The 26,533-nt window shown below is 40.0% G+C and overlaps 1 protein-coding gene across 2 annotated transcripts in view; it reads left to right on the top strand.

Annotated features, from left to right (window-relative positions):
• Window positions 1-22,585, top strand: part of LOC140152494 (coiled-coil domain-containing protein 85C-like) — a 42,031-nt gene extending 19,446 nt beyond the window's left edge. Inside the window, exons 6-9 of one of the 2 annotated variants that reach the window (XM_072174827.1) lie at window positions 2,354-2,467; window positions 3,068-3,291; window positions 4,046-4,066; window positions 13,818-13,938. In XM_072174827.1, the coding sequence (XP_072030928.1) occupies window positions 2,354-2,467; window positions 3,068-3,291; window positions 4,046-4,066; window position 13,818 (360 nt within the window). In that variant the 3' untranslated portion in view covers window positions 13,819-13,938. Of the gene's footprint in view, window positions 1-2,353; window positions 2,468-3,067; window positions 3,292-4,045; window positions 4,067-13,817 lie in introns of both variants that reach the window. The other variant, XM_072174826.1, reaches the window with a different exon arrangement.
• Window positions 22,586-26,533: the final 3,948 nt, after the last annotated feature.

Genomic DNA, 26,533 nt, shown 5'->3' with positions numbered 1-26,533 from the left:
AATGGTTGTTGCTTTACTCAGAGTCCCTATCAGGATCCCCCCTCCATGTTGGCAGTACTGCTTTTGCTTTATATTTTCTGAGTGTTAAAAAGAATAATTATGAAAACAGATTTATACATTAACTTTGAAGTAAACAAGCAATATTATTTTCTCAACAATTTTAGTGTATCAAGTAACTTGTGTTTCTCATAAATTGTCAAATTTTGGCAAAAATACACATAGAAATTTCATTGATATCAGGAAATTTTCATTGGGCAAATGTCATTTTTGCAGTGCCAAAATTGCAATGTACAGCCACAAAGTGAATACTGATGTCAAGAAAAAGCTACTGAAATATTTTTGACCAAAGCTCATTTTAAGATGTTCATTCCAATTGAATTGTCATTATTTCATGTCCAAGACAAGGACTTTTATCAGTTACCTTTTGAAAATTATTAACAGTACACAGCTTGGCGAATATTCAAAATACCTTCATCAAGGGCACTTATGCTTGGCCGCCTAGACAGCAGACATTCTTGACCATTTACTCACTTCTTGTACTAGCTTCGATCAGGGAAGAAACAATAAATGTATGTCCTCCTGCAAGGTGCAATGTATCACATGGGAGAAATGTTTGAAATCAATAGAAAGCTTTCTATGGATCATCACCATTACAAATGGATTGTCTCTAATAAAAAACAAAGATAACAATAAGAAAAGCCTGATAATTCCTCTTTTGCTGATAATTGTGAAAAGTGTCAGTATTTTTGATTTACATTGCGGTTTCTTTTTCATTTGGATCTATTTTTGTTTGGTTCACACTGTCATTCCTTTATTTAATATTTCTGTCAAATTCAAAGCCACATGATATTTGTACAAAAAAAGCATACATCAAAAGCACATCATTCCTTATTTTTCTCTTCTAATAAGCAGTCATCATTTTAACATGGAGTATAATTTAACCAAACCCAAAACATATTAAGATTTCCTTCACTTTTCATCTGTATTCTACTTGTTAGTTTTGGAGAAAATTGATATATTATAGATAGAATTAATGTTGTAATTTCTATAAAATGTATGACATGTAACATTTAAATTAAAGTGGTTCAAATGTGTGTGTGAATGACGTTTGATTCAGGGAAAAATAAGGAAAAAGAAAAACAATAATGCATTGCCATTGGATGTTGAGCCCTTGAAAGATTTGAGATAATTTTGTGCCTAATACTAAAATTTATTATATTTCCAAAGTCATGCTAAAAATATATTTATTTGTTATCAGACAGTTTCAGAACAATTTTATTTTCTTGCCGTCAGCGATTTTTTTTAAAGACAGCTGTCCAAAAACAATTAAGTAGATTTTCTATAATGAAACAACATTCAATGTAACACTATTAGATTTATATGGCCTGGTTTATGAGTATCATTGGTACTACATATATCATTTATATGTATCATGATTCATATTGATGCTGAATATCACAATATTCTGCATCCTTGATGCCAATACATATATATGGACGACTTGACGTGCATTTATTTGAGAAAGTACAGGTGCATAGCAATCTCACATTTCATTGTGATTTCACTCTAACAGCAGGTAGTGATTTGGTTTTTATACTGGTACCATAATATCTTTCCAAGATGTCCTGCAAACACTCAAACAAGGTTTAGTGAGTGGATAAAGATGCCACTCTTGTGTAAATATGCTGTGTCTGTTACACAAATATTGGGTTAACAACTCCTATTCTGGTAGCTCACTCTAATGCAATTATGTAATCTTATTTATGATCACAAAACCAAATGTATAGTATATTGTTGGAGCAAATAAAATTTCAGATGTAATACATATGGATGTAGAAAAATTAACCTTTATTGTGGAAAGCAGTTATTATTAAATTGTGACCTAATCTTACCAATGTTTACTCAGAGGCTGTATGTCACAATTTTGGCCCAGTGAAAATTATTTGGTGCACAAAAATTTGCAATGCTGTATAACCAGGGGAATGAGAGTTCAGATTAAAATCTGAATTCAGACTTTTTGATCTTGATTTTTAACTCTTTTTTTTTGCATTACCTCTGCATAAATGTATAGGAGCTTTACAAATTTCAGAGCTTTTCAGACTTTTCAGACTACAGAGGCACATTTTGGCCAATTTGGGGAGCAAATCCTTCATTTGGTACACTCATTTTCCAGAGAGACATAAGCATTGAGCCTCATTGAGGTATGGATGGATAATTTTTACAAAATTAAGTGGAATTTGATATCATTGCTCTGCACAAAATAGTTTAGATTTATTATAGAAAAAAAAGTGTTCTTTTACTAGACTGCATATTGGATATTCCTAATGATTTGATGCATTATTGTTTGCGTTAGGTTTTACAGGTACATGATGAGCTGGACAAGTCACAGCAACCAGAGGGTACCACTACTGGACAGAATGAGAATCTCAATGATAATGAAAAAGCTATAGTCAGAGAGATGTGCAATGTAAGATACTCACTTGTAAATATTTACATTCATTCAATTTAATTAATCCTAACCAAACAGAAATTGTCATGTAGGTCATGACCAAGAAATGAATAAATGAACTCTGTAATCTCATTGGTCAAACACAAATCTGTATTACCTGCATATCCTCATTAATATACAGATAGGTAATATTTCCTGTATTTCCTGTGTAGTCCTTCCATGCGCACATATGCGTAACATGATTCGTATGATATCCGAAGACTTGCGCGCATACTTCATGTGCGGCATGACTGCACTGTTAAAAAACAAGGAAGAAACTAGCCTACTTTTCATTAAGATTATCAAATTAAATTCTTTCAGCAAAGTTTATGAACAAGTCCGAAGATAATAAATGTTATGTTCACTAAAGAATTACATCTGAATTGTAATTTTTATACATGTATGTATGAAAATATTATTTCTGATGTTATTCAAATAGCAATAGTCAAGGGTATCTGAGGTGCTGCCCTGGTTATGGTTCTGTGTGTTCATATTAAATAAAGTGTAATTTTGTAATCTGTGAATTTGATGTTAACTGATTGATTATTGATCATGCTTGTTTGATGTTCACTCCTACAGGTTGTATGGCGCAAATTAGGAGACGCACCTCCAGATGCTGCCCCATTACCAATGCCAGCATCATCAGAACCTACTACACGTACTTCTGCCCCACCCCGCCATTCTACAGGCTCCTATTCCAATCAAGCCCCACCTAGATATGGGAATATACCTGAAGGAGGTGCACCACCTAGGTATATGGGAAGCACTAACAGTCTGGATAGAGTGCCAGAAAGAAAACCAATGTAAGTAATCAAATATAATGTTCTGAGGTTGTGATCTTTGTGGTAAAGGCAAACACTAGTTGAAATAAATTCCAGGTCACTCTATGGTGACATTTTTGCATTGAAGTTGTGTAAGAAATCTCAATTTCTTTAAAGTATAATATCTAAGTTTTTTTAATAGATGGAATCACTACTGTTGCAATCCCAACCTTTATTCTTCAGTTGGGTGGATGACCCAGTGTTGTCTGATTGTTATATTGTCTGAGGGCTAGAGTTGGAGAAATTATCAGGTGAAACTTGGTGTTTACAAGAGTTGTAAGGAAGACATTATAGCTTGCTTTGTTAGCTTCTATTTCTGTAGACCTCTGAATCACACTTGTGAGTAATTTAGTTGTGTATTTTCAGAGAGTTAAATGATAAAATATTTTCCAATTTTCAGTTTCAAGTTTAAGAGACAATTCAGGGGAATTAAGGGATCCATGGCTTTTTAGATACTGTGCAAACTTGCATCATCAAGTCCTAGTTTAAACCAGTCCTGTATTTCGTTCTTGCGCCCTCTTTTCACATTAGTGTCAAGTTCTAGCTGATTGATAAATTTATACATGTAGCCCAATGTAGCTCAGCATATTTTCTGTTTGTAATTTCAAAATTTGGTTGTAAAAGACTTATTCCATTACTTAATTTCATTGATTAAATAAGTCTTTAAAAGTATGTTTTCATCATGGATGTCTATTAATATAATTCTTGTATGTCTTCACATTATATTGATCAATAGCCATCAACATGTACAACTATAGTAAGTACAATGTATATGCATGATTGCTTTGCTTTGTTGATTTCTTTATTGTGATATTGATGTTATGTATGTATCATCATCATCATCATCATCATCATCATCATCATCATCATCATCATCATCATTATCATCATTATCATCATCATCATCATCATCATCATCATCATCATCATCATCATCATCAACAGTGTCCTGTGTTGGATGGAATCCTCAGCATTAGCATATTTTTTCCAATGCAGTGATTGTCAGTGTGATTCTTGTGTATTGTGATCTTATTGCCATCCATCAGTTTCTACAGACTCAGTACACCGGTCGATCTTACCGTTTCCGATGTTGATTAAGATACGTCTTGCAGCGATCGCGAGATGCGGAAAAACCAATAGTCATTTTGTCCCACATAAATGAATAAATAACAAAAACCCCGATCCCAGTGGACTCACCCATTCGGTGACGTCACCTACGATAATCACCCTTATCCTCCTTGGTTTCTAGATGAGATAGGCGTGTGGATTTTTCTTTACCAACGCTAAGTATCATTACGAACCAAAGGGCCTGAGATATACAGTTTGTTTGTTACACTGAGGTAAAAACCAACCAGTATAGTCGCTAGGGAGATAGTTTTGACGACATTTTTCGCTAGAAAAGTGACAAAAACGATCCAAAAATTTAGCTTGTATGTGTGTTTCCGTTCATATACGGGACACACGTTTTCAAAATGGCCGCCCTTAGGACGCCATTTTATTTTTGTTCTCACGTAAAACAACTATAACAGACTAGTAAGTTACAATAGATGTTTGTACAGTACTGTGTATACATGTATGGTGAGTGATTATCGCTATGTTTATGGTGTGCTCTATCGTTATATCTTTCAGTATGCAGCGTCTGATGGCGCCGAGTTACTGCTAAGAGTTCGGTGGGTTTCGAAGGACCAGCCTGACAAATCTTCCCCAAAAGGTTTTCAGTTTTTCATCCCTTTGTATATATATATTTTTATATCATACCACTACATCAGCGTCAGCCACTGTGCGTGTGGGTCTGTTTATTGGGCTTGAGCTTGTGTTCGGGGGGGTAGGGCTGTACGCTCCCCGATTACCACAATGTCTAGGCCTTGTCAATCATGCCCTTCCCTTGTACCAGAGTGGGACCGCATCCACTCTGCTACTCCCACAGGGATTGCTCTAAATCAAATAAGTGTGCTTCCTTTTGCATAGGCTTATCGGACATCCACTTCGAGGATTTAGAAAGTAGCGCTCGTTTAGGTCTTGACACAGACAGAAGGCGAAGACTAAGAAACAGAGGCCTACAGGTAAGATTGATATGGTAGGTACTAGCGAGGCAGGCAAGGGCCACGCTAAGGTAACCTCTGGGGCTCCGGTCCCGGGCAAGCAGGCGGACCCTCCGGGGACTGCTAGCGAGCCCGAAGGCCTAGCAGCCAGCGAAAGCACTGACTTTACGTCTAAGCTAGTAGCAGGCAGCAGGGCGGTACTTGCCCTAACAGGCGAGTACCAGTCTACCAGTGAGATCTCTAGCGAGCTTCTTGCAGGTGGACACCCGTCTATTGCTGGCGAACGAAGCGGGTCTAGCACCCTGAAGTAGCCGGCGACGGACAGTATGCCAAGGGTACCCGGGCTTGCCTGGGTTGAATCCTAGCATACAGCGTGCAGCGGACTTGCCTCGGCGGTCTGTAGCACGCAGCGTGCCAGTGGAACCCGGGCTTGCCTGGTTTGATCCACGGCACGCACCACGCTTTTCGTTCCCCGGAAGAGTCGAATGAACACGTGCATGGGTTTAGCAGAGACGATACCGGGGCTAACGCTTCAGGTGTAGTCTTAGCAGAACCAACTGGGGCTGTCACACGGCAGCGTTCCATGGTGGGACCGCCGAGTGATTCCCTGGGCCTTGGAATGGCTGCCGGCTGTCCTCCGGGACTGGCTAGCGGCTATACCGGGGTTGGGCTCGCAGTCTCTCACGGGACAGCGACCCAAGTGCAAACAGTGGCAGCTACCGAGGCGAAGCTACGGCTTGACTTCAGTGGTAGCCACTATGCACGCGCCCATAGCTGCCGTGAGTGGTCCGCCACACACAGCGACCTTGGGCGAGGCTCAAGAGGTTAGGGTAGGTAGTTTGAACAGCCTGGCTGATCAACAACCCACTTATGTCCTCGAGAGCCAGCAGAGCGTGGGTGATCCATTACAGTCAATGGGTCAATTACCCTCTTATGATCGATCACTATCTATTCAGCGGAGCATGGCTCCATTGATTGATACTACCTATTCAGGTAGCGAGGTGACTGATCGAGGGTATACGCTCAGCTACCCGTGATACTAGGCAAGCTCCTTTTAGCCAAGGGACAGCCAGTATGGCGGGGTACCCATACACTGCGGCTTGATCCTCTAGCGGGGGCAGCGCTGTGAGGCATGGGTACAGTGGTGCGCGGCCGGAGCCCTACCGGGCACCTGCACGCTACAACCACGCAGGTACCGCAGTACTCGTCCTGGTTACCACAGTCTCTGTGGCAACAGGGGGGGGGGGCGGCGGGACTGGTGCTGGCGTTCCAGGGGGGTTCCCTGGTGGCGGATCCTTTCAGGGTCAGCTACCAACAGGGTATGCCCGTGGTATCCGCCGCAGGGTGGTTTCTTCCACGGTCTTCCACCGTGGCACGTGCCGCCTAGCGTTGGGCAAGCAGTACCACCAGTTGTTACCCAACCCGGGCGGCGAGTGGCTAACCCTGATACAGCTCAGGGTAGGCCGCACACTGCTATGGCTAGGGCGACAGCAGCGCGAGCGTGCGGATCCCGGGGTGCTATAGCTAGCGTCTCGGGGTCTAGCGGGAGTACTCCCTCTTCTGCTGGTGTTCAGTTGGCTAGCCACACGGTGGCGACGCCTCCCGGTCCACCTTCAGATGCCCGTCGTCAGACCTCTTCCTCATCAGAGAGTGAGTCAGAGTCTGAAGGCGAGGGAAAGGAGTCGGAAGATGAAACCAGTAGCGACTCACAGTCTGTTGAGACTGTGCAGCTAGCTTCAGGTATCCTTCCCCGCTTCCCGTGAGGAACTCGCTAGCAATGGTCTGCCCTGCGGACACCGCTGAGGTGATGAGCCGTGTGGCCCAAGGTTTGGGCCTGGCTTTCTCTCAGGAGGAGTCCGTTCAGGATGACCAGGGCATCTTTTCAGTAGGATGCCCAGCTAGCGCGTCCACACAAGGGTCGCCCGCACTTGCATTCCCGGCGGACCTCAAGGGTAGGTTTCAGTGGGGCTGTCAGGCTCGCTGGAGCTTGACGCCGCGTGCTTGCGCTTCCACTGCGTGTTTCGCAGGAGGACTACTGAAACCTACCTCAGGGTCCCTGACATGGATCCAGGCGTTGCAGCGCCTGCCGCTAGCGCCAAGCGCGCACGGGTCGTTCTCCCCCCAGTGGGAGGAGGAGCTAAAGCTCATCGATAAGCGAGCACGCTCGCTTATCAGAGTCTCTAGCGTCGCTACCACGCTTGCCGAGCACCTCGGTAGGAAGGTAGCGAACGACCACGGGCAACGCGTCGGAACTCTTCCGCGAGGTTAATCTGTTAGCGGTGCTAACAGCTAACCTCAACGAGAGTTCTATGGGCCTAGCCCATAGGATGTCATCTCGCCGCCGGGAGAATGCCTGTCTGTCCCTCCAGTCAACTTACGGCTCCGACTTTGCTGATGCAATGAAGAAGTCAGACTCGGTGGGACAGGGGCTACTCTTTGGACAGGCCTTTTGCGCTACGGTTGAGGACCGGGCAAAGAAGGCCACCAATGAGAGCACTCTGAAGAAGTCGGAGGCTGCCCTGACCAAGGGAAGGGCAGTAAAGCGAAGAAGAAGCACAAGAAGAAGAAGTCTTCTAAGCGTTCTTCAGCGCCAGCTCCGGCTTCAGCAGGACGCGCACCACAGACTACACCGAGCCGAGGCTACTCCAGCACCTCCCAAAAAGACTGGGAAGCGCAAGAGTAGTGCTGGACCGTATGGCAAGCCCCCTAAGAAGAGCCGTTCTTCTAAGGGTGGCAAACCAGCTCGGTCCGGAGGGCACGGCGGTCGACAGTCCATGCCGGCAGGCCTTGGACTTCCACAGGGGATTCCCCTGTGGGCGGCCGCTGTGCATTACGCCCAGAGATGGCATGCCATCTCACGGGCGCCTGGGTATTGTCAGTGGTCAGTGGGGTTACAGGCTGGAATTTACCAGCCACCCTCGCGGCGCCTGCACAATTCAGAGGTCCACGGTAGTGCCGCCAGGCGGCCCCCAGCGTCGGGCACTACTGTCAGAGGTCACTCAGCTTCTCACGAAGCAGCGATTGTCCGGTCTACCCCCCTTTCACCAAGGGTTTTTGGAGCACGCTTTTTCTGGCTCCAAAGAAGACCGGCGACTGAGGCCCATTCTGAACCTCAAGCCGTTGAGCAGTTCATCAGGCCCAAGAGGTTCAGAATGGAGACTCGCTTCGGTGCTAGCCTGCCCCATCAAGGGTATGTGGGCGGCATCGCTAGATCTCTCGGACGATATCTGCATGTTCGATCGCACCTCAAGATCAGAGGTTTCTACGCTTCAAGGTACAGGGTCAAACTTACCAGTTTCGATGCCTGCCATTCGGCTTGTCCACCTCCCCAGAGTGTTTACACTCCTGGTCAGGGCGGTGGCAGCGCCTGAAGCGCAGGGGAGTCAACATGTGTTGCTACCTGGACGATTGGTTCATTTACGGACGCACCCCACTGGAGACACAGTGTCTCGTGGAGTTAGTAGCCCGTACGGTGCGGCACCTGGGATTTCTGATCAACGTCAAGAAATCCAATTTGGTCCCGACGCAGACACCACTATTCTTAGGGGCCCAGATCAACCTCAAGGAGGGGATCGCGGCGCCCTCACCCGAGAGGGTGACGAACATGGCGAGGTGTGCCCGACTCTTGGCCGAGTCAGAGGCGGCACCCGCTGTGGCATGGATGAAGGTTTTGGGCCTTATGGCCAGTATGGTAGACCTCGTACCGTACTGCCGCTTTCACATGAGGCCTATACAACTACACCTTCTAGCCTTTTACAGGCCCAGTCGTCACCCAATATCCCTGGCGGTTCCGATGTCGGAGATCGCGCGAGAGGAACTCTGGTGGTGGACCCATCAGCCCAATTTGACTCAAGGTGTCAGGTTCCTGCACCAGCGGTGCGGCCACGTAGTGACGACCGACGCGTCAAAACTGGGCTGGGGGGCCACATCCACGGGACTCAGTCTCGGGCCTATGGTCGGCCACGGAGACGGAGTTCCATATCAACCTTCTCGAACTTTGGGCAGTGGAGAGAACTCTCCAGCATTTCGAGAAGGTGATCGTGGATCTCATATCGTTGTCCAAGCGGACAACACAACCGTGGTGGCCTACCTCAACAGACAAGGGGGCACAAGGTCACCACGGTTGTGCCTGCACGCACTACGCCTGATAGGGTGGTGCAAGGCCAGGCAGATTACGTTGAGAGCGATGCACATAGCGGGAGTCACCAACATCCTCGCGGACGATCTGTCACGAGGAAAGGTGTCGGGACCTACAGAATGGTCCCTTGCTCCGCAGGTCGCCCAGACGATCTTCGAGGTGATGTACCACCCCTCGATAGATTTGTTCGCATCTCATCGCAATCATCAGCTGCCGGTGTACTGCTCGAGGGTCGCAGACCCACAGGCATTCGCCGTGGACGCTCTGTCCCAGAGACTGGGGAGGAATGACTGCTTACGCTTTCCCCGATCTCGCTACTCGCAAGGGTGGTGACCAAGATCGGGAGGAGGATTGCAACGTCATTCTGATAGCACCGTTCTGGCCGAAACACCTGTGGTTTCGACCGATGGTGGATCTACTAGCGGCACAGCCGCGAGTACTCCCCGAGTTACCAAATCTACTCCGGATGCCCGGGAGAGGTACCAAGTCTACCACTAGAGCACCTGCAGTTAGCTGCATGGCCCTTATCAGGGAACGTCTTGCGGCGGAGGGAGGCTTTTCATCAGAAGCTGCTTCTCTCATCGCCGGGGGTAGACGAGAGTCTACCCTCCGTACGTATAGTCAGCGTTTGGCTCCCTACTATGCATGGTGCGATGAGAGAAATACATCTCCCACTAGAGCCTCTGTGCCTCTAGTGGCAGATTTTCTGACAGAAAAGTTCAGGTCAGGACTTCAGCAGGCAACGATAGCCAACTATAAGTCAGCCATTCTCTCGATTCATCGAGATTCAAGACGGTCGACTATCAATTCAGACGGGTCCCGAAGTCTACTTCTCGACGGTATGGTCAACGTGCGCCCGCCAGAAAGGAAGGTGGTCCCTCCATGGGACCTCAACACAGTCTTGAGTATATTAAGGGTCCCCTTTTGAGCCCCTGTCAAAAGCGACCCTTAAATACGTCACTCTTAAGGCGGCCTTTCTTCTGGCGTTATTTCGGGACGGCGCTGCTCAGAGTTGCACGCAGTCTCAAGTCAGCCTCCGTTATTTACTAACAACGGGCGACGCTGTTTCTTCGCCCGGATTTCCTTGCAAAAATGAGCGAAGTACATTCCGACACTCGCCCCTCTTCCTCCCCAGTATTGGGCAGGGTTCATCAATAGCCGAAGACAGGTTGTGGTGCCCGGTGAGGCGCTACAGCACTACCTTGGCCGAACACAAACCTTAAGAGGGGCTCATGACCGCTTATTTATCACTCACGCAGAACCGCACGGTCCAGCCGCTAAACAGACTCTGGCACGGTGGCTGGTCCAGGTGTTGGTGGACTCGGGGCGGCAAAAGACGCCGCCCCAAGGCCCACTCAACCAGATCTATCTCATCTTCGTGGGCCTACCATAGGGGGTCCCCATAGAAGAGATTTGTCAGGCTGTGTCTTGGAAGAACCCGTCGTCCTTTTCCACGGTTTACTACAAAAACGTAAACCAACGACCAGGCGATAAGTTCTCCAGGGCTATTCTCTATGGAGATAATATGGTGGTTGGGTATCAGGTGTTTCGGACAATCAGAATTCCAACATGGTAAGAACCAGTGTTTCTATTCTTAACCACTGAACTTTCAGTTCAGAGGTTTTTGTCTGTTCACGTAGTCTTTCTGTTTCCCGGCCGTGAGGGGGGAAATAGTTTGACCTCGCGATTACCATGCTACCCACTCTCCCGATCCTTATCAGATGCTGGCCAATCTTGTACCTCCATCCGTCGGTTACTTGCTAGATCGATCTTTCAGATGTTGATGCAAGAAGTATCTTAATCAACATCGGAAGCGGTAAGATCGACCGGTGTACTGAGTCTAGTCCCAAACAAAATTGTTTGGTAGCCTCATAACGGGTGCGTTCTTACCTTTCCGATGTTGATTATCCCGGACCCCGGCCACCCCCTACAAGTTTGGCCGAGTAGGGGCTGCCCAAGTCGGATAAGGGGTGATTATCGTGTGTGACGTCACCGAATGGGTGAGTCCACTCGGGGATCGGGGTTTTGTTATTTATTCATTTATGTGGGACAAAATGACTATTGGTTTTTTCCGCATCTCGGGATCGATGCAAGAAGTATCTTAATCAACATCGGAAAGGTAAGATCGCACCGGTTATGAGTCTACCAAACATTTTTGTTTGGGACTATTATGAATCGATGTTATAATCCATTCGCCATCTGATAATCTGTTCATGCCAAGTCTTCTTGGAGACTAGCAATTATAGTGACATCAATTCAAATAACACAAAGGATCATTCTCATCAGCGAGATATTGCTAGTGCCTATCTATATGAATAATTTCACTTTCTCTCTGGTTCTGTTGAAATAAAAACAGTCAAAGAGGAATGAGTGCACATGATGACCTGCATGGAGACAGTTATCCCCTCAGTATCATTGCGATCATCTTTACTTGAAGTCTCTTGTTGTGATGTGTTGTGCCTTGTACCGTCTTATGAAAGTATTTTGTTTTGTATGTCTGCTCAATCTAGATTTGTTGAAAGTTTAATGCCGTGCATGCTGTCAGTTAGTATCTATTATAATAGTAAATCGCTGTTATAACCATTGTGTTTTTAGTATGGCTAATGAGAGGCCTTTTGCCTGCATGGTCTCACACAGCAAGAAAAATGTCATGTGGTGGTCTACTCTAGATCTTGTGCTCTTGCTTATCCCATTGTGTACATAAGATAATACAGTTGCTCTTGAAGTCTTTATATTCAAAAACAAACTCCAAATTCAGTGAAACTGATCTGATATTTAATTATGAGGATTTGTGTACATCTAATTAAGTGCAACACTTCTTTGTTGAAAGCTCATGTTCATCAATTTTTATTTGAATGCTTATGTTATTTTGCATATGGAATCTGTTGGACTTTCTTGCTGAATCTACATTTTCTGTGTATAAGAGCATAATTATGCAGATTTGTATGCCCTGCTAATAAGTAACAATTCCATCAGGTGTATGTTGGCCCTGAAAACATCTTCATATCAGGTCACTGTTAAAGGTCCGTAACCCGATCGACAGCATCATCCCCGATTTTTTTCATTGTTGATGAGGTTTTGGTATCACATAATAGATACTATTTTTCTCATTACTATCCTGAAATTTGACGCCCAAGTCGATGTATTTCGGAGAAATCATGAATCACAGCGGTTTTACAGGTTACCAGTTTGTAAACAATAAAAATTTCTTCGGATCATGGGAAGAGAAAAAAAGCGAACTACGCTAAGTGTAGTCTCGCTGCCAGACTGTATGTGGCTATCACGAGGATCGGCAGTGTCAGACCGACATAAACTGGCTGTGTAGGAGACTACGCTAAGTGCTGAGGAGACGGTCCGCCGTATATAATTAAAACAATTCCTTGATTATTTCAGTTGGTGAAATAGCTCAATTGGCTAGCGCTACCGTTCTTTCACCGAGAGGTACCCGGTTCAAAACCCGGTATCGGAAGGTTTTTTCCTCTCCATTTTTAACTCAAACTTTTTATATTCATTTGAAATGTACATATTGCAGGGGAAATATATTTTGTTTCCTTTTTTTTCTGAAACAGTGCGAAAAACAAAAAAAACAAAAAACCAAATATTTTCCGTTCAATACGGGCCGGCATTGCAGCATGTCAGCATTAGTCATACTGAACGGGAATTGTTGTTGTTGCATGCCTACCCAGAATGCAATTCACGTATACAAGGTATTGGATTGCAAATTTGGCTATTTATTCACATTTACGCTGAAAATGCTCTCGTTTTTCACAAAGCAGCATAAAGGGGAGATATTTGATATTATTATGTAATTTTAAAGACAATCCATATCCAAAACCAATAGGGTTACCCCCTTTAATGTTATTTTGTGTGTTGAATTGTGTTGTTGAATCTGTGTAAAAGAGCATGCAAACAACATAATAATTTCAGCATCTATCGGCAATAACCTTGAGTTATATAAGTTTATTTTCTTGATGTGTGATTTCCTTGAAGAGGAGCATTTAGCCAAGTGACTACCCTGGTGACAGTAGTGTACCTGTAATTTTTTTTTTTGGGGGGGGGGGTAACCACAAAAACCCCAGCTTTACAACTGCAAGGAGTGGCACGGACCAGATGCCAAATTTTCATCAGCGGGTGGTTTCCCGTGGCTGGTTTGTCACTATTGGGTTGTTGATCCTCTAGCCAATTTGATCAAACGAGCCCTCTACAACCCTTCTTATATGTGGCAAGATTTTATTTAAACTCATTTTAAAAGCTGCTTTTATGTATTATAAATATAAGTATATTTAACACATTAATTGCATGCTGTTTTTTCTGTGTGTATGTTGCAGGTATCCTGGTGATGGAACAAGTCGCTATGGTTACAACACCAATAGTTTAGATAGGTATGCAGCACCACCAACCTATGCAGGAAGCACCAACAGTTTGGACAGAAAAGGATTTTGATTCCTTCAATCGGTATTTAACCACCATGTATTCAATGTACTAAGTTGGTATGTGTAAATAAGCTTATATCTGTTTGAATTTTTGAGGAAGTAATGCTGATAGCAGTTTTAATGTGCATTATAATTGCTATCAAAATAGTTTTTCTTATAGTTTTCTCAGTTTCACAGGCATTGGGTGTATTACTCGCTACCATGTACTTGTCTGTGATTGGTCACCTGTTCTCTATACTTTGTTTTATCTTCAGTTTGGTAGTGATGCAAGTGCATACTTTGCTAATGTCAATCTAATCCTGCACAAGAGCGTATACACACACATTATAAGGGTGGTTTATCGCTTATGATGTATTCATGTAAAAACACTGATGTCAGTACTAAACTCGGCGTAAGACAAAGTATACTCATGGACAAGTCAATATTGCTGTGCCCATATTGGCAAGAGTTTGGCGTGGTATGGGAATATTGATACGGGCTACAGAGAAAAAAAACACACAAAATAATAGCGTTGCTGTCACAAACCTTTCAAATTTGCTGATAAGTGCCCCAACAAATGGTTATGTGAACTTCACACAGCAGTGAGGTCATTAAATTGGGTAATTGCATTTAGATATCTCAATTTCTAATTAACTGATTGAGCAGAAAATATATTGTCTCTTATTTTCACTTACTTAACACAGTGGCAATGGCATAAATGTCATTAAGATCCCATGCCTAAATACCAGTGTGCAGCTTTCTCCGGCTTGGCTGGGGATTCCCTCATTCAGTGGGAGCTTAAGCAATGTGGCTGCAGTAAGTTGCAGCTTGGCTGGGGAAGGCTGTGCACGGGTAAATAGGTATGGGCCCTAAATCCCTGAAAGATTTTAGCAAACACAATACTGCCCTACCACAAAAAAGGGTAACTGTCATTGGCTACTCTCAAACACCTTGTACAGCTTGCATTGACAAATACATGCATGACTTAGGGATTTGAGATTGAAATAAAGCGTGTTCAGATCTCTTAAAACTAAAAGTCATCAAAGGTGAAAAAAAAAAAAATTAAGCCAAAATTTCAGTTGTTCCCTCTAGTCATGGTGTGTCAGAATAGTTTAGGAACAGAATTCAAATTTGAAGTGTCTGTGCAACTAAGGTGCATTACTTCACTGACAAATTGTGTGGATGACTTCTTGCATAATTTGGATTCATTGATGCTGATCAATGAAATTTCATACGTAATAATGTTGTATATATTCTACTTTATTCATTTTATTTTGTAATTCCACTAATGTGTCTAGCATTGTTTAGAAAACAGCAAGTCTCAAAGAGAGTTGAGAAACTTGAGAATTTGGTGATTTATGAACAAGTTACTCTTCACATTAGGAGGAATACCTTGTTAGTCTGCTATTGATTGAGATATATAATGAAAGACAAAGATAAAAAGACTAGATTGCGTCTGACGTCACTGTCAATCAAATTCTCTACGATCTTTGATTGGCTAATAGCGCGTATAAGGAAGGTCGATTCATCTGGCTGGTGCCGATCGGAGAAAAGGAATAGCAGTGAATGGCGAAAAATACGTACTCTTAGGCAAAAAGCAACTTTTCTAGGCATTGTGGACATGGTGCCTTCACCAAAGAAAGTTTCCTACTATTAAGACCTAACTTTTGAGATGGTTTGTATGTTTGATGGTGCAAAATTAACAATAAGGCACCCGGTTTTACCGCCGTGTTCAGCAACTCATATCATCACGACACTTGTAAACAAACTGTGCTCGGAGTTTGATTGACAGATGACGTCAGACGCAAACTAGTCTTTTTATCTTTGTCTTTCATTATAAGTGTAATTCTATACACAGTTTAGGGAAACGTCACTGTCCATTATTTATGCAGGCAATTTTGGCAGGTCGAAAGTGGGGGGGAAGCAATTTTTGATATTATACCCTAAAACTGCATAGAAAATAGGAAAATGTTTAAATATGCAAAATTGCTTGCTACCTTTGCATCATATATAACCCAAATTAAGGTTGTAAATTTGGGTTCCCAAAAATCTTGCATGTGTATAGGGAGGGCAAATGGTTTTTGGGATGTTGAAGGAGGGATAAGATTTATAGCACAGCAAAAGAGGATGGCAAGCGATCATTGGCAGACAATTTTGAGAATTCTCACCATACACATCCCCTAACATGCCTAGTAGAACATGCAAGTATTGTATACATACAAAGAGTACAGTAGTTGATACCAAATGTAATTGGCAGTACTATCAATACATTTGTTGAAAGATTATACCAAAAATGAAACTTGTTGTCAGTACAGGTAGATATTCAATTGTTGTAAAATACAGCTATCATGAGTACTATAATCTGGCTTTATATTTGCATTAGGGTTTCCATACAACAAAACTCTATCATATTGTGTGTAGGTTTATAAAGGTAGAGAGAGATTTCATTCAGCTGGAATTTGACAAAAAAGGGGTGTTTGTTGGTATCCTGGAATGTTTTCTGGTTGCAATAAATTAGATTCAATAATATAACGGATAATTCAACCAATTGAACCAGAGGGGAAATATAAGATGATGGATGCTAATTATGTGATAAAAAATGATTTTATGCAATCATGTAAAAAAGAATACTATTTCTGTAAATATCTATTTCCACCATGTGTAATATTATGAGCAACCAGCAGTCAATTTGTCAAGTGAGGGTAAGGAAATTTTGAGGTAGTTGAATCAACTGAGGTCTAATTTCTAGTTGATGAGTGAATGTGCTTAGTCATCCAGTAGTTGTAAACAGAAAAGTTATGAATTAAATCTCTTATGGGAACTTACTTTTTGCAAACTTCATCAGGCAAGTGACACACTGGACTGGTCATATGATAGATGGATAGGTATTGCCTTGATGACCTGGTCCTATGCATGAGATAAGGTACAACAGAGTCCATCATGCAACCAGTTCTGCGGGTTAGTTGCTTAATGAAGTCTGGAGGTTCTAGCAAGTTTGTAAAGAATAAGTTGCATTAAGAGATTTAATTTCAAACTTTTCAGTATTTAATTGAGTTATAGTCCATATATCTACCTCCAGTCAGCGGCACTAGCTTTGAAGTTCAGCATGTTCTACATTAGCTTTGCGTTACTTGTGCGTGTACATACGTTTATGTGTGCAATCAAAGTGGCGCATATTGTACACACAAGAAACAATGATAAGCCAATGCAGCATACGCAGAACTTCAAGCTAGCCGGTGACTGGAGGTAGATATATAGACTATAATGTGATTGCTATAAATCCCTTGGAACTTGTGCTGCTTTCAAGGGCCAGGCATAGATGTCAAGTAATCAAGTACAGTGTATATATGATTATCACTGTGCACTGCTCAGAAATGACCTCCATTTTTGCTGTAGAAGCATTTACAATTATAATTATTTGCTAAATTAATGTTGGAGTAATAACATTGTTGAATGATGACAATAGTAATAATTTTTATAATATGAATAATATGGTAATATTTTTGTATAATTAACATTATCCTGGTAATTAGTGATGTATATAAATTTGATATTACAGGGAATCTTACATATTTATAATAAGTCATTATTTTCTGGTGTAGTTTAATTTGTTAAGATATAATAGATAACTGATGTTAGGCTAAAATTTATTGAATGATTTATATGTTGCCTATATTGCAGTGACAGGATGCAGACTGAATCTAACTATCAGAAAACTATTGTGTGGAATTACTTAAAATTAAAGTATAATCCACTTTCTTTTGGAACTCGGTGTTCACAGGAGAGAGCAATGCATTATCATTGAGCGACTCTATCAGCTAAATACCATGATTAATTTAGAACACTGGTTAGAAGTATAGTTAATACCAATGTTTTAATTGCAACCACTGCATCCTAATCTTGTGTGATAAACATTTGTGTGTCCTCTTACAGTGAATTCACCCAAATTGTGGTGTATGCACTTATATTTCTTCGGAATTATTATAGCACTCTATTTTTTGTAAAGAATACTCAAGATTGGAAACAGCTATTCAAAAAAGTAATTTTCCTAAAATATCTGTGTAATTATGACAAAATTAGACACATATTGGAACAGGTTTTGTATTGCAGAAAACACCTGTTCAATCAACTCATATGCATTTGAATGCTTTTGGTACCAAGCATAATAATGATCCATTTTGTATTTTTTGATGCATATGAACATGACAGGATGTAGTATAAGAGAAAGCTTAAAGGAGTGCTTCATTATTTCATAATACAACTGTCCCAGTCGCATTTCAATTCAATTTTGTGAATAATGTAACATATGATATTTGAAAAACAAAATGAATAACACCTCCAGTGGAGGCATATAAAAATGGAAAAAAAAGATATTGTATAAATTATCGGAGCCTAGAGGAGGGTGGGAGTAATTTTAACAATTTTGCAAAGTGTAACATATTCCTAATTGTACATGTATATATATAACCAGGATTCAAATAATCCAAGTGTTTTGTGATTTTAAATACTAAATACCAAAGACTTAGTAAGACAATGTAAGCCTCAGTCTGACAGCTGCACATTGCATGTACTTTACCCTTGCAAAGCCATAGAACATGTGTGCCTCCATATGTATTAAACAATGAAGTTCACTAGGTCATAATCAAAGGGTGACAGGTTGTCCCTAAATGATTACTCTAGTACTCATCTATATATGTGATGGTGTTTGTGTTACTTTTTTGACCATCAACTTAATTGAGATGATGACATATTTGCTTACATAATCTCAGTCTTTGCTATAAATGTGATATGACAAAAATTGGACATTGAACTCCAACAGTTTCCTTATTATGCAAAATATTGTGACAGCATATTCCTGTACTATATGTAATCATTTGAGACAGCCTGTATGTTAAAACCCATAAGCACAATTATCATTCACCAATTTATAATCCCATTGAAAAGCATTTTCAATGCTTACATTTATAAGTCTTTGTGAATCGACCCACAAATATGTTTCTTTGGTGGGACTACTAGTACATGTATGTGTGTGAATGCACTCTCAAAAACGGCCCTTAGCTTTGATTTTATAAAGAATAGTAAGGTGACCTATAACAAGGATTTTACTCGGTAATTCACACCATTAACAGGGATATTCAGATAATATATCACTTTTAATGGGTGTAGGTCTCTGCACATTGCAGTAGAATCATACAAATCAAAAGTTTCATTGGAAAATTAATTATTATGGGTTTTTTTTTGGTGTGATTATATGAAACTATCCTTATCATGAATATGAATAAAAAAGATATCTTTATTTTTAGAAATGTTATGGTAAAGAAGTAATTTCTTATTTTCATTCACACACATGCTTAAAACTTTTATATGTGATATTTTGTACACTTTCCAGAGTGAAATACATGAAACCAAAGCTGTAGACTAGGTCTGATTTGAATACGAGTATTGAGTAAAACTAAATTTTGAAGTGAAATGTTGTGGTAGTACACAGTATGAATGCCATGTACACTCCATACTGTAAGGTTGTTTATCTGTATTCATAGAAACTGAAACTCATTGCATATCATAATTAGTTGATTGGTCATTGTCAAGTCAAGGTTGGCTAATTGGGCTCCAAAATCACAGGTTTGGCAACCCTGACACAACACATCTCATGATAAGCCTACAGGGTGTCTCAAATGATATATGCCTATGCACTATTCAAATACTTCCCCACTCCTGTATCCTGGGAATTGTGGGGCACTGGTGGTGATTATAAACCAGGATTACAAAGGGATAAACCATTTTGTAACATTGTGTAATTTCCCAACTTTGCAACCTGAGAGATTGACGATGGTAGTAACAACAGGATAGATCATAGTGGAGCATATAATACTTACAGTGGTACATGTAGTTAGCCATCATTTCCCCACATTCCCCGGGACGTGCATTTGGGTACTTGAATAGTGCATTACATGTGACAGTATTCATACATTTGTATTCGTTCATTTCATAAAGTTTACTTGACCAACATGTGATAACAATGCTTTGCATAACCTGCTCAATACAAGGCCCATATTTGCAGTATGATTTGTATTGAAAAATTGGATTTTGAACAACAAAACTGCAATATTTAGAAAAAAACAAAATCTTCTGTAGGTATAAATCATTTTGAGACAGCTTTTAGCATTGAGTTAATTGGGATGGTTCTTGCCTCATGACACAAGTCTAAATTGGATTATGATATTTGTTTCATTAGTGTGTTCATATGGGAATCATTTGCTCTATTTGCCCTTATTGTGCCTTTAGGCCATCTTATTGGATTATTATTTTCAGTAAATATTATTTTTCTAGAATGTCTTAACATAAGAAATTATAAATCTCTGATCATCACATCAACGTTGATAAACAGGTGGCTTTACAATAATTGAGCATTGCCTTATTTTCTACAGCACAGTTTTGAATTTGTACACCATGACATTTCAGGGTCTGTTATAATATAATAATCTAGATTATATTGTAAACTTATCTTTGGGGCAAAATTATCATCAAAATAACTTGTTTGTATTCATATTATTTAGATTATCTAGCATTTTATGGGTGTATTATGAATCTATGACATCAAATTGACATTGATAAACTAGTGGCTTTAAAATTATGATCAAACATTGCCTTATTTTCTGCAGTATAGTATTTCAGGGACCTGTTTAAGATTGTACTGTCATCAAAATTACTCAAGGGCCTTATCTGTGTGCCAAATTAAGACTTGGAGCTATTATATGAAGGTACTCTACACCATATTCTTCTGTATGTACTATTTAAATTACATTCTCTGGTGTTACCACATCTCTGTGATAGGGGTAATACCTGGTCTAGTAGAGGCCTGTAAGAATAAGATGGAGTGCAAACCAATTGAATTGTATCAATGATAATAATTTAAAGACATCAAACATTATGAATGTCATATATGCAGAATATGTCAAAATTTTAGACATCAATGGACATAGCCACATCATGGATAGCTAGTGTAACTACCAACATATTTGTGACCTGCTATCACGAAATGAGCGTAAAGTCGCAAGTTGGTTCTTTTGAAACGTCCTGGCTGCTGTGTTGGTTTCACACGCACTTGTTCAAGCCAATAGCATGTCTGAATATCCTCTGTGAATGGGGGCAGAATAGGCCATTCACGAAGGACATACTACATGTACAGGTTGGCGGCAAACAAGGAACATCAACTCAGCAGCCAGGATTTCTCAAAATTACCAACTTGCGACTTTACGCTCATTTCGTGGTGGAAGGTCACACTTGGTGATATAATTTCATTTCCTTGTTATTCTTTCAGTCTTAGACTAGTCAAAGTTACAAGAAAAGTCTAAGATAATGATAATAAAAAAGTACATGTATATGCAATAAAATTGAGAATGATAGCTATATTATCATATTTTTGTTGCTGTTATATGTAAATTGCTTTGTTCCTTGATCTGTGAGTTATATCTCTTACACGTTGTTTTACTATATATATTTTGTACATAAAATAACCCATGCTAGAGTTTCATTTAACATTTATTGTATATGTAAATGTGTAAAGTGGTTTTGTAACAGTCAGAAAAATGTATTCACATAATATGTGCATTTTTGTTTCATTTATTTAGGTATGAAAAAGATTATTTTAAATTTTGGGTGTGTGTAAATGTTCATTTGTGTGTTGCAAAATATAAGTAGCATTTGTGATATCTTTTGGTGTGACAATAGGTAAATACATACAATACAAGCCGGGAGTGGGTAATTGTTGGATAGCGCTTTTTAATATGGAATGAAGTTTGACATTGATGCATCATCATCCAAGGAACCCAATTCAGTAAATTCCCATTGAAAAGCATTTGCTATGATTACACAAACCTCTGTGGTGATAATGTTGTCATTGTCATTGAAGTAATCATGGTGATAAATCCAGGTTGTTTAAATCGTAACATTTTAAGTTTCAGTGGCATTGAGTAAACACTGAAGGAGAATAAATGAAGAGTTTAGATCCAAAACATGATATATCCAAAGGCTACCTGGTATTAGTTTTGTAATAAATATTGAAATTATATTTTATTTTATAAACTCTTGGTACTCTAGATAGGTTGGTAAACATGAGTATGATTTCAACTTGTCCTATATACTATATGTCACTTTGAGTTTGGACGTGCATCACTGCATGTTTTAGGTTGTGTTACCTTGAAACATGTGCCGTTCTCGGAATTGCAGCATAATATGTTCATGTGTAAAGGCGGCACAATAGTAACACTCTCACATACAGAAACACATATAATATTGATGTCACTATTTAGAGGGCTGAGCTTTTGAGCTCTGAAGATGACACTTTGCTAGAGTATCAAATGCGAAGCCAGCCCTCTAGAGGGTCTATTTATAAGGAAATGTTTTATCATGCTTATTATTTCTTTTTGTTTAAATTTGTGTGTTTGGTTTTTTTTTTGTAATACATATTCTATTTGAATGAAAAAAATAACTACTACTATTCATCTGTTATTTGGGAAATCTTTTTTTTCTTCTTTTTTTGTATTCAATTATCAATATTGATAACAAAAATTTAAAAAAAAACCCACAAGGCAGATATGATGTATATCACTTTTTGCATCATAACTCTTCAAATGAAGTGCTTCTTGGAATTGAATACAATTTGGATTAATATTTTATGTTAACCAAGGAGCATTTTGATGATATCAAAACCAAAGGTCAATTGATTCTGTTTTACGTTACCAACATACAAAATACAATTTCAATTTATAGCACTTCAAAATGCATACCATACTTTGTCCTTTTCAGGAAACAAAGATACAGGTTTTTTCGTAAAAATATGCATCAAATTTCAGGAGTTTATTACAAAATTGACCTATTATTACTTGCTGGGAGTAGTTTGTTGTGTTTAATTACTGAGATTTTCAGTGAATGGATCAAAGTGCTGCTGTGTAATGTACTTTTCACTTTTCTCTGTTTTAACAAATATTATGTTGCAGAATAATACTGCTCCTTATAATAATATTTTGAGTGCTAGAAAATTGTGTAACAACTTTTTGAAAGGTAATGGGTTGCACTGCAGTTCAGTTTTGCCTCTCAAAAAGTGTGGTATGTATGATGTAACCTCAATGGTAGACTTACAGGTATTATTTAAAGGCTTGGTAAAGATTCAATAAAATAATCATTTTAAAGTGTCATCACAGTGTGATTTGGGTTCCCTTCATGTATATTCACCTCACAAATCCATTAAGTGCATTCATGATTAAAACAACCTTGACTAATTTATTATTTTACTCTATCTAGTTTGTATATATAGGTATTTTCACATCAATGTACTATGTATGTTTCATGAATCGCTTTTTTTTTCACAATGAAAGATGTGAAATAAATTCCTAACAACTATTCAAATAAACGTTGTCATTGACTTTTTTTGTCTGTGTGTAGGGTTTCCTCGGCCTACAAAGCCACTTTCTGTAGCATATATTCATCTTCAAGTTCAATTCAAAATTTAAAAATGGGAACAAAAGGCATCATTGGCACAAATGTAGGCATTAGGAAGAAGGATGATAAGTGAGAAGAGAAGAGGACAAAATCTATTCAGGACATGATCTCGCCCACCCGGAGTAATGACTGGCTATGGTGGGTTCTATGGTGGGTTCGTGGCGAATATCCCTGGTGCATAGATCATGAGATGGGGTTTGTGATGCCCAGGCCGGGGTAAAGAGAGGGAATGATACCATCTTCTTCTTGAAATGAATGGAATAACAGCTGACCTGCTAATGTGCACAAACATTAGTAATTCAATCATAATTTTGAATTTCGGTCTCTCATAATGATATCGCCGTTTGGAGGGGCCCAGAATCAACATTATGTTTTGCCATCATAAATTATTGGATTAGATGCGAATCAACTGTATAACAGCACCAGGTGGTATGCGCCGTGCATTCTGTAAATCCAGTAAATTTCCATTGTCAACCGTGAAATTGAATGGGATTTTTTTGAAATTTTAAAATGCATGAAATATCACAAACAAATAGGCCTATGTTAATAAATAATATAATAATACAACTTTGCTAAAACCGTTGGGGTTCGATAATGAACACCACAAAACTAACCAAGTATATGGAAAATGCCATACGGCCGGGCGGTTTCACAAGTTGCCGGCTCTATCATGCCACTCGCCGCCTGAACAGCACACGACATGAGACAAGTGCCCCCTTTTTTCACATTTTTTACAAAAAATCTCATTTTAAAGGAGGATTTCGTGATCCTAGCATCCTCTTTTTATGGCATTTTTAGTAGATAACCACAAAAAAGCTTATTTCCAAAATTTCAGTTGATTCGATTTTGCGTTTGCGAGTTATGCATGATTATGTGTATTACACTGCTCCATAGACAATGTGTTGTAATTTCGTTCTGGTGCACCAGAACGAAATTCAAATTTGGCGATATTTTGCTAAACGAATTAATCTGCAAGAAATATTTGGTACATAAACATTATATAGCCAGAGGTATCCAGTGGTGTAAAAATCTCAACTTTTTTTTTGGGAAAAGTGGGGGATGAGGCTGTGGATCACGAAATGCCCCTTTAAGTAAAAATCACATTTTGACCAAAAATTATAAAAATTTCATATTTTTGGCCAAAATCATAGTGGGCACCCAAAAATTATGACTCTCTATTTTAAAAGGCTCCTATGAATGCTGAGAAAGTTCCACTCTAATACACCTGCATACGCTTTTTTTTTTTTATACACACCCACACACACACCCCCACCCACCCCCACACCCACACAAAAAGCTATCATCACAGTCTGATGATAGACCACGTCTGGTGAGATGAAAAATAAATTAAAAATAAATAACAGCGCCATCATAAAGCTAAAAAATGGTGTTTCTGTTATTGGTAAATTTTACTAAAATACACTAAATATATTCTATTAAGAAAATATATTCTGTTTATATGCCTTTTGAAATGAATTTTATAGTATAAATCAGGCATTTCCGTATTAATTTCCTTTATTTTGGTAGCAATTTTACGGTGGAAAGTTGATCTTTTCGTTTAGTTTCTGGCAATGCTGTTTAGATTTTTTCATGGCGGCTTCTTTGAAGAGGTAATCCATGTATTCCAGCCGTTCAAGGTACCTATGAATAATTAAGCAGATGACGTATTTACCAACTCTGAGGACTTAGTGTTTCGTCTTATTTTAGTTTAATAGTTAGAAATTTTCGTATTATTATTATTATTATTATTATTATTATTATTATTATTATTATTATTATTATTATTATTATTATTATTATTATTATTATTATTATTATTATTATTATTATTATTATTATTATTATTATTATTATTATTATTATTATTATTTAAATATCTTCTATCAGGGCAGCCAGCATCCCACATGGAGGGGGGTAGTTAAAATGAGCAGAGGTTTTGTCACTCAACTCAACTCAATCAGTTAATTAACCTAATCAGTTTATTAATCTAATCAAGTAATCAATCAATATCTATGATATCCATGAATGCTGACGATGCTTATGCTTATGATGCTGATGTTGATGCTGTTGATGCTGCTGATGATGACGCTACTGATGATGATGCTGATGATGCTAATTATGCTGATGATGCTGATGATGCAGATGTTGATGCTGCTGCTGATAATGATGTTGATACTGATGATGCTGCTGATGATGCTGCTGCTGACGATGCAGATGCTGATGATGTTGATGATGATGATGATGTTGATGCTGCTGCTGCTGATGATGCTGATACTGATGATGATGCTGCTGCTGACGATGCGGATGCTGATGCTGCTGCTGATGATGATACTGATGATGTTGATGATACTGCTGATGATGACTGATGATGACAATGATGCCTCGGATGATGACTTGCATGATGATGATGCATGATGACCGTAGCATGATGATGACATATAGGCTATGATCAGTAGCTGTATCATCACCATCATCAGCAGCAGCAGGATCATCATCAGCAGCATCATCAGCATCAGTATCATCAGTAGCAGTATCAGCATCATCAACAGCATCATCATCAGCATCATAATCAGCATCATCATCATCAGCAGCATCACCATCATCTGCATCAGAATCATCATCATCAGCAGCAGTATCAGCATCAGCAGCAGCATCATCATCATTAGCATCATCAGCATCATTATCATATATGGCATCATCAGCATTATCATCAGCAGCAGCATCAGCAGCAGCAGCATCAGCATCGTCAGCATCATCATCATCATCAGCATTATCAGTATCAGAATCATTATCAGCAGCAGCATCAACATCATCAGCAGCAGCATCATCATCAGCATTAGCAATGTCAGCAGCATCATCGGCATCAGCAGCATCATCATCAGAAGCAGCATCCTCCGTAGCATCATCATCAGCAGCATCATCGTCAACAGCAGCATCAGCAGCATCATTATCAGCAGCATCATAAGCATCAGCATCGTCAGCAGCAGCATCAACAGCATCACCATCAGCATCACCATCAGCAGCATCATCAGCATCATCATCAGCAGCAGCATCAGCATCATCAGTCATCATCAGCAGCATCAACATCAGCATCATCAACATCTGCATCATCAGCAGCAGCAGCATCATCA

This window comes from Amphiura filiformis, chromosome 5 (genome assembly GCF_039555335.1).
Source record: "Amphiura filiformis chromosome 5, Afil_fr2py, whole genome shotgun sequence".
Classification (NCBI taxonomy): domain Eukaryota; kingdom Metazoa; phylum Echinodermata; class Ophiuroidea; order Amphilepidida; family Amphiuridae; genus Amphiura; species Amphiura filiformis.
Note: the sequence above shows the minus strand (reverse complement) of the source record. Positions and strands in the feature narration are given on the sequence as shown.